Raw genomic sequence first — 17,395 nt, 5'->3', positions numbered from 1 at the left:
TTCAGTCAGAATCAAGTCAAGTTCTGCAGTGCATATAAACATGAGAAAATCACACAAGAAACAAGAGAATCATGACAAAGATATAATCATTCAAGTGCTTGGTCCAAAATCTCACTAGGTAGCCTGACATGGTAAGCATATTACACAATGAATCCAACAAATCAATTCTCAATACAAATCATGATGAACTCAAAATACAAGCAACTTCATCCAAAAGAGACATGAAACTTAACAGAAAAGTGGTAATATTGCTCACAAACTCATCATCTCTAAAACTCATTGAAAAAGTGAGAACTATTTTATTGATTTCAAGAAAAAGAAAGCAAATAAATTAAAATCACAAACTATTCTAATTGAGGTTCCACTATTCCTAACTAAGATTTCCTACCCCACACTTAAATCACACACTGCCCTAAGGCACAAATCATCAAATAATTTACACAAGTGTAAAAAAAGAGAAAGGTTAGGAAGAACCCGTGGTCAAGATTCAAGAAGGAAACTACCGAGGTATGAAACCTCGTAATGCTCTGATAATGCTATCACCTGGATCTGGTGGAGGCCTTGAATTAAGCGAAAACTCATAGTCTTGAGGTACAACAACAATCCACAAGTCGGGTGGCTTTGGTTGAATCTCATTATTAAAAAGCTTAACAAACCCAAACTGCTTTCGAGCACTTTCAGCATGTCTCATGACAATGTTCCTTCTGAGTGAAAACTTGTTCGCAACATGTGTACCACCTGAAATAAGAGTAAATGAAAAATCAGTATATTCAACAATCAACTTTTTGTGTAGAGGCTTTGGTAGAGGTTTCACAAAAAATTCCTCCATCGAGATTGACTCCCTACAATTAACAGACTCTCCAATAAGCACGCCTTTTTAAAAAATTTATTGATCAATTAAAAGTTGTTTATGTAGAAAAATTGCTAATTTAGATCCACTTGCATCATCCATCTTCTCAACTTCATCCACCTCAAAACTCTTCTTGAAATCATCCAACAACTTATTTTCTTCTTCACTAGTAGAGATCTTCTCACTCTCATAAGTTCTTTGTTCAAGAGGGAGATGTATTTCTTGTTGGTCGTTGTCTTTATCATTAGAATTTGCAGGGCCATCACAGTTAGAATGTGAAAAACAAGTATTAGTTTCAACATAAGAATTAGTTTCATCTTTAGTATGAGAATAAGATTCAGCATCAACATGCAAATCAGCCTCAACATCAACATATAAAGGACCATTAGCATTAGTATATACTGAACCATCAAAATCAGAACATGCTGAACTATTAACACCAGCATTAGAAGCAGCATCGGCTTCAAACTCATTAACATCACTAGAACCATCAGTGCTAGCATAAAGAGGGGTAACAACACAAGATTTAACTTCATCAGTTTCTCCATCAGCTTCATGCTACAATTTGTGAGAGCGTGCAACTAGCTCATTAACTTGAGCTTGTAAATTTTCAATATCTTGCATGCGTTGTGCAGCATTTGCATTGAGTTGGACACTATTTGCAGAAAATTGATTCACCAGGTCTTGCAATTCCTGCATTTTGGATGTGACGAGAAATAAAAAAAACGAAATGAGATGTGAAAAAAAAGCAAAAAAAAAAAAGGTTAGTAAACGAGTAAAGATAAAAAAATAAAAACTAATGATAGAAATAATAGTGACGAGAATAATTATGAAGGTAAAGAAGATATAGAAGATAGCAATGAGATAAAAGATAGAGAAAAAAAAATACTGAGATAAAAATAGAGGATAAAAAACATAATTAGAAGATACTAGATAGAGATAAAATATAAAAGATAGATATAGAGATACAAAATAAAAACACAACCTACAATCTAATAAAAAAAAATTGAATGGAGATTTATAGAGATCTAATCGCTGACCTTTTATTAATAAAAAATAAAGAAAAAGGAAAAAGAAAGATCAAACGTAAAAAGAAAAACAGAAATAAACAAAACAAAACGCTAGTCTAGACGTGAATAACTTAGTGGAAGAAAGAAAGAAAATAACAATAAAGTTATATAAAAAGTTAAAAACCGAATAAATAAATAAATAAATAGAGTAAATAATAACCAAATAAAAGAAAAGGATCAACGGATTTTTAAAAGTAAAGATTGAATAACAATTTTTAAGGAAAAAAATATAAAAAAAACAAGATAAGGAAAGTAAGAAACTTTTTTTTTCAAAAAAGAGAATAATTTATTGAATCATAAAACACCCAAGAGAATTGAGAGGAGGCTAGCTAAGAAAAGAAAAACAATACACCAAAGTAACATAAAAGGGAGAAAAAAGAAAAGCTTAAGAGAATAAATCAAACGGATAAAAGAAAAATCAATAAAGAATCAATTTTTGTTTTAAATTAGCAAATCCTAAAAAAAAAACAAAATAAAATATAATTCTAAAAATAATTGGAAAATCCTAATTGTAATAATAAATAAAACGAAAGAAAAACTCTAAAAACAATCGACAATCACCGAAGTCCCCAGCAACGACGCCAATTTGACGGACGAACGCATTGTTGCGAGTGTGTGTCAAAGTAAACCTGCAATATAATTTATTAGTGCAGTACAAGGATCCCATGATCGTTCTTACCCGGACTAAAGTGAATTATAAACTGAATTTAGAGACGAAAACAAGTAAAAGGGAAAGCAAGTAAAAGGGGTTGATGATATGAGATGAGAAAAACGTTAGCCTTCAGGTTATAATAGTTAAGTGCAGCATACCTTGGAATCCTACATAATCTACCGGATAATTGCCCAGAATTCAATTTGTTCAAGTTAAGAAAAAGACATCGCCCCCTCAAAGTACAAGAACAATCTTAAGAGACATGATTCTCTAAGCTAACAACCAATCAGGGTTATAGATTTACGTACCTTTAAGAACAACTTTCACAATCGCTTCAATTGATTCACTCGCTTAGATAAGGTTTATTAGGACGAAATACGGTTTCTGTATTCAGATGTCATGAGCAGAAAGCGTATTCGAGCATGATTAAAGATCATAAATCAACTTTGAATAAAAGGACGAATTACTATTAAGAACAAAATCTCAGGTATGCAAACACATGAAAATTAAGAACCCTACGTCTAACAAGAAAAGTTTAGCCAACCATAACTAAAATAAGGATTAGAAAAGAAAAGGTGAGACGAGGTTCTAGCAAGAGCCTCAACTAGTCTATTTATACTAATAGATAAACTTGTGCATCAAGTAACAACCCTTATTATCTAAATCTTTCTTAAATCTTCACAAAATCGGGCCCACAGAAAGGAGTAAGCTGTTTATCACCCACTCCAAAAGTGAGGATTGAAGGAGCAATATTTTATTGAAAAAATCTATCTCTAATGTTTTATTTTCTAATGCTATCTTTATTGTTTAGTTCACACATTAAAAGTAAATATGTTTTAAATTTTTTTCCCTCCCTCACTCCTCAACTCAAACAAGAAATTAGTTATTTCTCTTTCCTCGCCTTCCCTTCACCTCTCTCTTTTAGATGAAAATGATAAGATTTAAAATTACTCCCCTCTCCTTTTTCTTTATTAGCTCCCCTCTCCTTCAAGAAAATCAATCCTATCCTTTTTCCTGTTTAAACCAATCATACCCTTAAAATATAAGAAATATGAAAAATATCAATCACTATCGATATGCTTCAAAATTGGTTGTAGATAATAGCCGGTACGTGTGTAAGGGTGATAGCCTTCAAACCTGTCTCTTTATATGAAATAAAATATCTCAAAAATTCAAAATGATAACTACTTAGCACCTATCTATGAGTCACACTCAGACCCACCAGCACGGCGAGGTCCCAGCATTCACTCTGCCGGTTTAGTAGCGCCATTTATTAATTAAAACTTACTATTAATTTAATGATACTATTATATTCGTGGGTCTTTATTTAATGATACTATTATAAAATAATGTATCATGTGAAACGAAACTAAATATTCTTTTATGCTAAACGAAGTTGAAACTTGAAAGTCCAATAGAGGGTGTAAAAAACCTCAACGAAGGCACAACACGAGGGAGAATGACTCTTGAGTCTGAGATATATATGTTTAAGAATTGCTTTTTGTACATATTTTTTTATTGTTTACATATCTCGTTTACATTAAAATAAAATAAAAATGAAACTTGGGTGTTTGAATAATCAAAAAGAGGGTGCTAACAGTAATTACAGCCTTAAAGAACTAGGGCAAGGTGTGACTCTTAAACAGATTTTAATTACATTTTTTTACATCGGAAAAATAAATTGCACTCTTCAAGTATCAGTCCATGAACCTCCCTCGCCCCAAATTTCAATTACATAAAACTAAATTAAAACTATTATAGAATGGTTGGTTCAGATAGTATATGTTTTGTTTATGCTAATCAATGACTCAAAATAAGTTTTGTGAATAAAAAAAAAGTTAGGAGAGCTAGTCCCACAAAGTATGAATGTTTGCGGTTCAAAATATGTGGAAGAGTATGTTGGGAAAGTGTGTTACTAGCATGAAATTGAAATGAAGCTACAATTTACAACTGATTTACGTACAATGAGTTCCAAGATAAATACCACATTTAGCTTCTTGTCTGCATATCATGCAGAGTGACATAGCTTATAATGGATTGCTCTGATTTTAGTTTTAGCATATCAGGGTCTCAACTTATAGTTCCTAACTTCCTATGATACTTAATTACCTCATAAAAATATCAATAAATACAAGCAAACTATAATATCACTTCATTTTGGTGACACCTGAGACTCTAAAATAAATACAAGTGGACTCAACCCATGAGGCTAACTCATGTAACTTGCAACAAAAAGGACACCCTCTAAGATTATCACATTTATAAAGTGGTTTCCAGCTAGATATCAACAACTTGGCAACTAACTAGTTCAGCTTCCCCCAAACCCCTAGTAGCAACTATCTTCCAAACAATTGCATCTGATTCAGCAGTGGAACTTTTTGAGAGAGTTGAGGGTGAAGAATCCAAATCAGCCTGCATAACAGTAATATAATGATTGGCATCTTTTGTGATGACATGTAGCTTCCCATGGAAACCAGCAAGTAGATAGGGAGACTCTGAGTCAACAGAATCATATATGGGAACTTTCCCAATAACTACTTTCCAAGCATCTTCTCCTTGATCATACACCTTGATCTTTCCACTATCCATTGAGTTAGAAGGATCAAAAGCATAGAGTTCACCATCCACCACAACACTCAATTTTGTACCTGCTTGCCTTGCAGGCCAACCCTCTCCCATTCCATTTGGCATTTCTACCCATGAGTTTGTTTCAGGATCATAGATTTCACCCCCAACATCAACAAAAAAGGGCCATGAATACAAACTCTGTGGAACACACAACCTTCCCATATATGAGGTCAAACCGGTAGCAATAGGCTTTAACATGTCAGCGAGGAATGCGCTGGGAAGGACTTGAGCTCTTGAGAATGGCATACTAGGCACATCTGACCATGTATCTGTAGAGGGATCATAAACTTCAGCAGATTGAAGAGGTACTAGTCCTGCTTGACCTTGACTAACCCCTCCAACAACATAAAGCTTGTTGTTTAAGATCCCTGTCTTACAATATGCCCTCCCTGTAGACATAGAAGCCACTTTTCTCCATGCATTTTGCATTGGATCAAAACACCAGACACATCTCATAGTTGAAGCTTTAGAGAATCCACCTAGAACATACAAACATCCACCTACAGCTCCAATTGAACAACCACAAAAGGGCATTTCATCAAATCCATCCTTCTGTCCAAGAAAACCTCTAATAACTTCAGCAATTCTGATACCTTCCACCATGTTCCACATCCAGAGCCTAGAAGAACCCTTTCTAGTTTCTTCTTCGTCAACAACATGCGGCATATTGGGCAGTCTCTGCCATATCTGAGAACGAGGATCTAAACCATGCCACATTAGTTTGTTTTCTCCAACCTTAACCAACAGATATAGCCACTCTTCGGTTGTCCCGAGTTCTTTCCTTACTTTATATAGTTCCGAACTCGTGATAGTTGACTTCCACTTATCTGAAACCAGTTTTACATTCAAGTAACAAATCCTAGGAAGTCTAGCAATAATTTGCAGTGATAACTCATCAGGGAGATTGGGAATTAGTCTTGGACTCTCTTCATAAAGTGTAGGTGACATTCTTTGCCTCTTACATGCCTCATTTGGAGAGACTCCTTCCCTGTCACCTGTATCAGATTTGGTATTTGGCACACTGAAAAACGAACCCATATCTAGCAAAACTCAATATCTGCAAGAAACCATATTACAAGAGAGGAACTTAGACTTATCAAAACTGAAGTAATTATAATCATCAAATGACCCTTTTCTATCAATTGAAATTTAAACAGACACAGAAGAAAAGAGGTTTAAACAGACAACCACACATCAGTTAACAATAAACCTAGAGAATGTTTGAAAATCATTCTGCACCGATTCACAATTGATTCAAAAGGCAAAATCAATTTTAGGGAGAAGCTTCTGTGAATAGGTTCTGATTCCAAAATTGAATACGGAAAAAGAGAAATTGATTCAAACATGCTATGCAATTCTAAACAATTGCTCCAGGGATTTCAGCAAGACTACACAAATTCACTCTGAAAAAAGAATCAAAAGGGGAAAAAATAAACCTTGATCCTATGCAGCCATATTCTAATCTATGCAGCTCTCTGCTGCAAATTTGTAACCCTTGATTCTTATATCAAATGGTTCAGATTGATTTATAAAAGGTTAGATTGGTCAAAACTTGTATACACTTGTTATATTGCTGATCCATCCACTGCACTCCCTATAATGAAGAAATCAGACACAACAAGTTCAATTAACAATAAAATTTACCCCACAGTGCTCACTAGAGGCAGGTGGTGATACAAACAAGAAAAAAAAAGAAACAAAGTACAACACCATTCATGAAATAAGTAGATGTAGATCCAAGATCATAGTTGGTAATTCAGGGAGTACATAAATATTCTAATTTTTATTTCTCAAAACTAGTTGTATAAATTATAAAATACACATCACAATTATCAAGCACAGAAATTGCATGAATGCATGACAGTGATACAGATATCCTGAAAGAAAAAGAAGGAATCTAGGACTAAGAGAGTGAAATAAATGAGAAAGAAAGAGTGATGGATGATACCTGAGAAGAGAAGAGAAGAGCGTGGCGGTGAATGAAGAAATGGATTGGAATTTGGAAGAGAGAATAAAATCCAGGGTGGAAATAGGGAAACATAAATATGCGGGAAAAGTGACATCATCGCTTTCGCACACATCACGGCATCATATGTCCAGCTCACTCACCAAAGATAGCTCTTACACCACACACCAAGAACCTTCAACATCAATCTAAATAAAATCAAAAAAGTTTGGAATTTTCTCAACCAAACCGAATGGATCGGATTTTGATTGATTCGCACCTTAATTTCTCTTCCTTCTCATATTCACTATTTTTCACTTTCTATTTCTCACTTCTACTCCTATCACATCTCTCATTATTTTAATTTTTCTTCATATATTTTTTTTGCTACATCGAAAAATGTTTTTCTTCATATATTGCAAGGTGAAGTATAATTTAAGTGTCAAAATACTTTATTACCAAAGTCCCTGTGTTGTTGTGCTCCATTTGGCCACACCATATCGAAAGAGCTTTGATATTTTAGTATTATATTTCCCATCTCTCTTATCTCATTTTCATCATTTTTTCTTTTATCTTTTTTATTTTTATCTCATAACTTATTAAATTACTTATTTCTCATTTTTTATTTCTATATTTTTATTAAATTGTAGAGTACAAAGTTGTGAAAACAATATTAATACATAAGAAACTCGAACTCCAATTTAAATTAAAAAAGGGTTTGGAATTTTCTACATCCACTAGACCTATAGCCTAGTAGCTAGTATAGTCTAGTAGCTGAATAGTCTAAAGGGTCCATTGAATTCTTAAATATATATTTTAATTTTATATATAATAGGCATGTTAAGAATTAATTTGATTCAAGCTGTAAATTAATTTGAAGTATAAAAAAATCAAGGGAAGCTGTTAATTAGGAATTTACGCTTTGTTTGGTAGAGAGGAGAGAGATAAAGAAGAGATAGTAAAGAAGAGAGAAATTAAGTAGAGAGAAATATGTGAGAAATAGAGTAATGATATATACATACCTCATCTTTTAAACACTTCATTTCCACCTTTTTTTTGTTTCTACCTATCTCCTCTTATCATCTATCACATCTCATACTTTCTCTCTCTTACTTTTTCTTTTCTTCCTATCTCTATCCTCTTCCACCTCCTTCCACCTCAAAATGAGGTGTGAAGAAAACATTTTCCGTGAGAAATATAGTAGATTTAGAGATTGTTTGATATGATGAAAAGAGAAGAGAGATAGAGAGGAGAGAATGTTACTATTTATGTTTAAAAATAATTTTATCGAGCATTAGTCAAATCCTGACGTGTTTTGGACACATTTTTTGCGATTAGAAGCTGCCACCAAACGACTGAAAATAGAAAAAATGTCAAACCAGTTTTTTTACATTTTTTTGACGGTCTAAGAGCGATTTCTGACAGTGTCAGACCTTCAGGAAAGTACGAAATTAAAGTCTAAAAAAAAACTAAGCAATCACTCATTTCTCTCCAATTTGAAGAGATAAAAATAGTAGTGGGTCCCACCATTTTTCTCCCCTCTATCTCCCTCCCCCCCTCACCAAACACACATACTTCCTCATTCCTCCCCCTTAATTCTCTCTTTCTCATATCTCTCTACCCAAATTTCCCCTACCAAACATTATTGGAAGTTGTAACTTTAAAGGCTTATGTTGGAAGTAAAAATTTGAAATAACATCAAGGGCGATCGCAAAGTACCCATTGAGCTCAAGGGAAAGTTTTACGAAATTACTATATGATATACTATACACTATGTAAACAAATTAATGTTGGGCTTTGACGGGAAAACATAAGAGAAAAGTTTGAGTAGCAGAAATGAGAATGCTAAGATGGATGAGTAAGCACATTAGAAAAGATAAAATACGCAATGAGTGGGTATTGGAGTGGTGTCTATCGTGAAGAAGCTAACAGAAAATCAGTTATGGTGGGACATGTACAAAAAAGATCTATGGAGACATCAGTGAGAACAGTTGATAAAATGGTATTTAGTCTTGTAGAGAAAGGTAGAGGGATGCCAAAAAACATGAGAATATATTGTTAAAGATGATCTCATCATGAATAATATCCCTCATAATATAATTTTGATCGAGCTCAATGACGTAATATGATCCTTATAGCTGACCTCATTTAGTGATATAAAGTTTTTATTGTTGTTGTTGTTCTAAACTTTAATTAATTTTAAATGATTATATTATGCAATAATCTAATTTTAGTCCCTAATAGATGTGTCATTTATTAATTTAGTAATTTAAAAATGATTTTTGTTAATTAAATATTTAACTAAGAATGCCACAGCATTTTCTCACAACCTTGGAATTGAAATATTCTAATTTTTTAATTAAATTGTTTAATTTCTTAACTATTTTTAGTTTTAATTCAAAATCTATCAAGATTTCTATCTTAATATTGTAAGATAATGTTTGATAGCTGATAAGATTTGTAAGATGATAATTGGCTCAGCTTATTATCTTAATCTATTTTTTAAAACTCAAAAAATAGTTAAATTCAAACTGTTAATTTCATAAAGATATACAAGTTAACTAGTGTGAGAATTATTTCCAAAATATGTAGTTGGAAGTATGTGTGTATTAATTGTTATAGTTATTAATGTTCGAGACTACATCAATATGTTGATATTGTTTCAGTGGGTGGGCAATAAGCCTTTTACCTCCTGTGCAAGGTTCGAAACCTGCTGGCTCTGTTTTGCACATTAATTAATTTGAATGATCAGAAATTCAAAATTTTGGCAAAAAGTCGCAGTCCTTGGATTTGAACTCGTGTGTGTCATCCGTTGTGATTGCCAGTTGAGCCATGGAACGATCATGCCTTTTGAGGAACATTAATAATATATAACCGATTCTGACAGTTATTTTCCAAGAGACACTTCTCTTCTTCAAGGGATGTTACATCTTGTAACACCCCGATTTCCGGGTGTCACTTTAGTAACTCAAAAATAAAATAAAGCGGAAAAACGTGAATATTTTTTTTTTCGTTTGGTTTAAATAAAATGACTTGTCGAAATAAAGACTCAACCCAATCGCGATTAACAGCGACTAATATACAATATAAATACAACCCTTGCTGCAACTAAAAACATCGTCACGAGCGTCCTCAAGAGACGGAAAGTAACGTCAAGTAACTGAAAGTAGTGCCCGCAGGCAAATAAGTGCGACCCATAGTCAGAGTCATACGTTTTATAAATACAGTCCTCCAAGAAAGTAAGTCAGCCCAAAACGGCCTCCAAAGGACCTCCTACGTCTGACAACTCCCTGTGATCCTCATGGAAGAGAACCACACAAAAAGCTAATAGTCGGGGACCTACCCTGCCCCAAAATAAGAAATGAAAATCAGAGCTATGACAACGAAACCCCATATACTACACCCCTAACATCGACCCTCATCCGATCCTGCAAGAAGTCCGGGTCCACGTCGAAGGCTCAGTAGTAGTCATTTCGCTCCGGGTCCTCCCCGAACGACGAACCATCACGAATCAACTGTTGAACGTCTGGCAGCAGGCCGACCGCTCAAAGAAAAACATAAACACAAAGCCAAGGCGCGAGGGTCAACTCACCGAATATAATAGATAATACAAACAACATGTGAAGAATAAGGGGGTATATATATATGTTGTATATATACATATAATTTATGTATTGCCTACCCTAAGGTATATACATAACATATTAATCAACATCAAATCATCAAGATATATAACGATGTTTATCAACATCAAATCACAAATGACAATTGGATCTTCAACACATCAACAAATATAGCTAGGTGCATGGCGTGCCAATGCAATGTCATGCTCAAAAGATGATCCGGATAAAATGTCACCATCTCGATGGATGGGATGTGCCAAGCATCTCGCTCCGCTAAAGCATCTCACTTTTATGAAGCATCTCGCTCCTGTGAAGCAGCACGCTCCTGTGAAGCATCTCGCTCCAATGAAGTCCGATCTGAGATCGTCCTTCGAAAAGCAGCACACTTTCCAAGAAATGTATGCATGAATGCAATATGGTTAGCCAAACAACGAAACGTCCTCACCAATGTACGCGTGTCTAGCTAGAGTACATTGTCTCTACAATACCCTAAGGTAAACAAGGAAGTGCTAGTCGCACTTGGTAACTTTCCTAGTCACTTTGGCTCACCGTCTCGATGGCCAACCAAACTGCTCCACGAGCAAAAGAATGCATCTCGCACTCAGTGACCTTTCAAGTTACCCTGGCTCACCATCTCGATGGCCAAACAACTCATCAACAATTAGAGAGAATGTTGCTCGCATTCTGTGACTTCTCGTCACAACGACTCATCCTCTTGAAGACTGAACCAAATGCTCAAGGAGCAAGGAGTGTCATCCGCACTCAGTGACTGTCCCAGTCACAACGCTAGGATCGCCGACACTTCCCGTTTTCAAACTTATCTCAGATCCTAAGTCTTTTCCAAGAAATTGTTATTACTATTTGAATATGTTCTATCTTTGGTTAATGCATTATGAATTTCATTTGTGAAGTCAAGTTTCGTTTCTCTTTTGTTCCAAAACTCTATAAGTAAAAAGATCCCAATAAACCCAAGTAATTCCCCGGGAAGGTCTCGATCCTAACATGACTATGGCTTAGACCTCCGGTCAAAGCCTGCCTAACATTTCCCAAACCTCGTCATTAGCATGGCATAACATCACGTTTTCCCCACACTCCGAAATCATATAATCAAGTACTATCTCAAATCAGTACAATTCAATAGAGCATATGCAAAACATCATAAACTCAGCAGAAATAATGACATATAGCTCAGTTCAATAACAATATCAATATAACAATAATTCAGTGCGAAAATCATAAGACGGAAACCAGTAAACGACCGAAGCCTCTCAGAAAACGGAGACACACGTCTCATATAAGTTCACTCGGCCGAAGCCTCCAGAAAACATTTTCCAGTTCAAAGCGATAAACAACATTCAAGGCAATCTTCAATATCAAGCAGTATTCAAGTCGAAGTTATCGACGCCTACAATACAAATAGCTAGTAAGTAAGTTTCCCTAACCTCGAGTTGTTCCAGTCTCGCGGTGCAGGTCTCACTCACAAGCTTGTTCAGTCAACCCCAAAGTTTCCACAATTGAACCTTTGAGCAAACAAAGCAATAATGAATCAAAACAAGTCGATACAGTCGAAACAATCCTAACTAATGTTCGACAAAGCTCAAGAAGCTTCAGCGTACAACATTTAAGCACGAATGGAAGGGCTTTCCCCGAATGGATGAGTTTTGACTCGATTCAAGTTTTGTACAAAAACACTTTATTCGCTAAAATGTGCATAACTCGAACTACAGAACTCGGAATGACATGAAACCGACGCCAAAATTTGGACAATTGAAAGGGCTACACTATAACTCAGGTCATACAGACCAAAAAATTATTTTTGGACACGGTACCATAGCAAATAAGTTTCGGCCACTATCAAAATAGGGTTTCCCGAACTTTTTCTTCGATCTAATTTAATTCCTAGGTATTCTTAGGCGATATCTAGGCCAGGGAAACTCTCAGAAAAATTATCGGGTCGAAAACTAACACAGGGGTATTTTGGTCAGTGTTTTTAGCCTGAAATCTCAAAGTCGGAATTTTGAGAAATAAATTTGATGAGCGTGTTCCTAACGACATTTATAACAACTAATCCTACTGACACTAAGCTCAGTCGAGAGTTTTTGATCCAAAGAACGAAGCTTTGGTTAGAAAATGGGTATTTTCACAGAATTGAAGCTCCGCGACGATTCAGCGAGATTCAGCAGAAAACAACCGGATATTCATGCTCTTGGGCATGTAGGCAATAAGTTTAGACACTGAAATCAAGTTATTTGGACAGTTTTACAAAAAGCTCAAAACTTTGAGCACAGAAAGACATCGAGAAAAGCGACAGAATTTACGATCAGAAGTAAGGAATAGCATCTATACCTCGAGGTCTACGTGTAGCAACGAACGGTGCAATGATCAGGCAAGAATCGGCGAAAAACTCTCCTCACTTTCTCTCCTCCAAGCTCGCGGCCAACCATGGGGTTATGGGTTTGGATTTTTGTTTTCTCACGTATTTATAGGTGAGGGAAAATGCGGGAAAATGAAATTTTCGCGATTCCGATTTTTCCTGTGCCTTCCTCTGGGAATTCTAAGATAGGTTCTGGCGACAGAATTTCAGAACTCAAAATAGGTTTCTTGGAATTAAGACAAACGATCCAAAGTCGGTGTAAATTTATTTTACCCGAAAAACTACTTTTTGCAGTTGATGTCGGATGAGAAAACTTCTTTCTGAAGAAAGATTAGAAACCTCGAAAGAAATAGGTGTATGCGTGTGGAATCTTTGTTTGAAGCTCCGAATAGAAAAAGTCTTCATCGACCGTTTATTTTAAGTTTCTTGAGTTATCAGGGATTTAGTTTCGGCAAACCTCCTAGAACTAGAATCGGACGTTCGTACATTCCAGGGTTTCGTATCGAAACGCTTGTCATGGGAAGATTAAGAGAAGCTCTAACATTTCTCTGAAGATTTTTGGAATTAGTTTCTATTGTGTCCTTAAGTGCAAATTAGTTGTTTACTAACGCTCTTGTCCTAGGTATAAGCGAATACTACTTGCGCTATAACTTATATCGACTTTAATACTATCCTTAGCCTTTTCCTGAACTTTCTCCTTCATAAATTTATTCCATTTGATAAACACTTGTTCAGGTTTTCCTTCACGATACATCGAACCTAATCGTGAATAGGAATTTCATTCATTTATTCTAAGCTTAAAAACTTGGGTCTCACATTACTACCCTCCAAAAAGAAAGTTTCGACCTCGAAACTTACGGTTCGGTGAAAGCTCCGGACACTGTTCCTTGATCTTTTACTTAAGTTCCCATGTAGCATCACCTGTATCCTTGTTCCAAATGACTTGCACCAACACAATCTCTTTTTCCCTCAACTGTTTTATCCTTGTGTCACCAATGCTAATTGGCGGCGTCTGGAAAGACAGATCATCTTTCAGCTCTATGTTGTCCAGCTTGACCACTTGCATTTGGTCTACGTTGGAAATAATATTTGTTGGCATTCCGTGCAATCGCACAACCTTAACCACTTGCTCCTTTGCTTTTGTTCGTCCGAAATTCTGCTTAGAAACTCAGTACATCTCTATGTTCCGGAGTGAATGCTCAACTTGTCCTCGTGATGTTCACTCATGATACAAAACTCAACTCGATCGCTTGATAAGTCCTAGACGAACTATTGCCTTGGAATCTACTAGTCCCTAAACATCACTTCGAACTTCGTAACTATCCTCATTCGTACCCTGAAATCAATCTTCTACTTAATCACCATTCAAATTAAATCTTGACTTGAGTCTTAACACCTTGTTCATCGCTAGACTTATTCCTTTTAACATCAATTCACAAACAACTGATAAGCTAATCATCATCTTAATATCTAACAATCCTTCATTGTCATTTCCTTCCTTAAAACTTTCCTCACTCAAACCAATTTACACTTACTGAAATCCCTAACACTTCGCATAAATCGAGACTTATCCTCTAGAAGATGAAATCATAACTATACCTCAACGGTCTTAACTAGTCATTTTATCATCCGATCCTTCAACTTTCTGAGGTTTAACTACAATCGTAATGCTAACACCACTAAATCTCTTATTCGTACATGATTTTCAACTTCCGAAGTCAATCTCACCCTAGGATTCTCATTCAACTTAGCAAAATTCACTTGCTAACTCTAGCATGCATCACTGAAATCCATAACAAAGTTCCATTCACTCTTAAACATTACGAAACTTGTCCAAATATAAAAACCTCAAGTATTCATCTTAATACTAACACTTTCATTTCTGTAACTTGATCATCCTCCAATCAATCCAATACTTAGTCTCTCGATCAAAACCTGACAATACTTCATGTCTCACGCGTTCGTGATCAAATCGATTGGCTTAAAATCTAAACCTTCACTAAGTTTGGACCTCTAATGTAACACCCCCTTTGCCCCATTGTTTTATTTAAAAACGTTTATCAGAGTTTAAAAACATATCAAGGGAGTATTACACTTCTTCACGAAAACTCATTAAAATTAACACTGATTGTGTTTGAAAATTTATAAGTTCATATGCTTTTCAAAGAATGAATTATTCCTGCCAATGAAATTTCTAAACCAGTCAGATAATCCTAAGATGCATAAAATCACTTATTTAAATAGGTTTATCTTCCATGATATTCCAATAAAATTCATCATACTCAGAACTGAATTTCATAAGCACTTCGGCCGTCAACAGTACGACATCGCCATCATTTAGAAAATTATTCAACAACTTCCATAAGAAGAGATTATAAAATCCTCTCAACATAAATGTAAAAGTAACGTAAAATATCTAACCAGTGTTACATTACAGAGCAAGACACTTATTTTATAATAATAATAATAATAACATAAGCTAAGACTCTCCGAAGCTACTCCTCATGAGCCACATCTCTACCTCCTGTACCTGAGCGATGTCGCATAGAACATCATTCCAACAGAAGGGTAAGAACTTACATTGTATAAAATATAACATAACAAAGAGCAAGTAAACAATTCAGATCCTGCTTTATAAACTCTTCACCTTTACTTTAAAATCTGAGTGATTATAATATTTTCTCTCAAGACAGTTTCACAATTCTTATTAATGTTTCGAAAAATTATAAGATTAAAGAAGAATAATAATTCGACTTTACCACAACAGCAAAACAATTCACCAACAAATCACCAAACACATAAAACCACTGAAAACGTGAAACTTAGTGTGTGAGACTCTAATGTATGCATGTGGTACCAATTGTTAACCTTAGCGGTATCACCGCGTCCACTCCAGACAGTTAACCACCAATGAAGTCCACTCCAGACTTCCAGAACCACGCCAGTTCTGGGACAAACCTCAGTTTTCCGATGAAAACCGACACGTTGCCTCTTGACTAAATGAAGTGTATTTCGTGCAAAAACTCATAAATTAAAACATGCAATTTTGAGACCACTCCAGCCCCAAATATATAACATATTTTCTCACCAAATTCCATAACGGAAATCACACCAAAATTGCACAAAATAACACTTCAATACAATTATCAAATCATTCACTATTCCACTGACAAAACAACACAAAATCATCAAATGTCTCATATCAATTACTAGAATCAGTTTCAGAATCAATCTCAGAAATAAGCAGAAACATAGCAAACTTGCATATAATCCTGGTACTAAATGAGCAGTCCAAAAATTATGAAAATTTTACCAAACATAGCCTTATACGTTAGCTTTCATATAAATTGGTTTCACCCAATTTGGAATTCTGTAGAGAGAGTTATGGTCTCTACAGCACAGGCTGTTAGGGTTTCTGCGAGCAGAAACAGAGTGAACTTGCAGATAATTCTGGTATTGAACCAGCAATCTAAAAATTATGATAATATTACCCAATATAGCCCTATGAGTTAGCTTTCATACAAAATTGGTTTCACTCAATTCGGAATTCTGTAGAGAGAGTTATGCTCTCTATAACACAGGCTGCTAGGGTGTCTGCGGGCAGAAACAGAATAAACTTGCAAATGATTCTGGTATTGAACCAGCAATCGAAAAATTATGAAAATATTACCCAACATAGCCCTATGAGTTAGCTTTCATACAAAATTGGTTTCACTCAATTTGGAATTCTGTAGAGAGAGTTATGCTCTCTACAACACAGACTGTTAGGGTATCTGCGGGCAAAACATAACAGAACCCAATTTTCCCCGGAACCTCAATTTCGCTCAAAATCAATTTTTCTCACCACATGTTAACACTCAACACAGTCTCTCAGTTCTGAATTTTCAAAAAAGATGAGGGTTCCTTCATGTTAAACTCAACCTCTGTTATTCTACAATTATACAAGATAAATTCAAACCCTTACCTCTTGAAGATCAAATTCTAGGTTTTTTCTTCTCTTTTCTCCCCTTCTCTCTTTCACGCTTCTTTTCTTCTCCTCTGCTAACTTCTCCAATTCTCAAATTCTGATTTCTCTCTTTCTAATTCACTCATATCCCTTAAATAGTCATACTAATGGGCCCCACTCTCAATTACTCACACAAAAACCTAACAAACTTATTTATCTAAATCTTATTCTATATCACATGAGATTTAAATTATAATCACATAATTCATCAAATTACCATATAGCATAATAATAATTAAGATAAAAT

At 35.1% G+C, this 17,395-nt stretch overlaps 1 protein-coding gene and 1 long non-coding RNA gene across 3 annotated transcripts; both read right to left on the bottom strand.

Annotated features, from left to right (window-relative positions):
- Nucleotides 1-4,701: 4,701 nt before the first annotated feature.
- LOC130733964 (F-box/kelch-repeat protein At1g22040) lies at nucleotides 4,702-7,305 on the bottom strand. 2 transcript variants are annotated; one of them, XM_057586262.1, is made up of 3 exons: nucleotides 7,149-7,236; nucleotides 6,637-6,794; nucleotides 4,702-6,257 (listed from the first exon to the last, which is right to left on the bottom strand). In XM_057586262.1, exon 3 carries the CDS (start codon nucleotides 6,236-6,238, stop codon nucleotides 4,850-4,852), a length of 1,389 nt encoding a protein of 462 aa, XP_057442245.1. In that variant the 5' UTR covers nucleotides 6,239-6,257; nucleotides 6,637-6,794; nucleotides 7,149-7,236; the 3' UTR covers nucleotides 4,702-4,849. The 2 variants fall into 2 exon arrangements, with proteins under 2 accessions (XP_057442245.1, XP_057442241.1); XM_057586258.1 differs by lacking the exon at nucleotides 6,637-6,794 and having other exon boundaries at nucleotides 7,149-7,305.
- Nucleotides 7,306-15,421: 8,116 nt separating this feature from the next.
- Nucleotides 15,422-17,395, bottom strand: LOC130731945 (uncharacterized). The gene is made up of 2 exons (XR_009016894.1): nucleotides 17,107-17,395; nucleotides 15,422-15,672 (listed from the first exon to the last, which is right to left on the bottom strand). It is a non-coding gene; the product is annotated as an uncharacterized LOC130731945 (long non-coding RNA).

Source organism: Lotus japonicus, chromosome 1 (assembly GCF_012489685.1).
Source record: "Lotus japonicus ecotype B-129 chromosome 1, LjGifu_v1.2".
Taxonomy (NCBI): domain Eukaryota; kingdom Viridiplantae; phylum Streptophyta; class Magnoliopsida; order Fabales; family Fabaceae; genus Lotus; species Lotus japonicus.
Note: the sequence above shows the minus strand (reverse complement) of the source record. Positions and strands in the feature narration are given on the sequence as shown.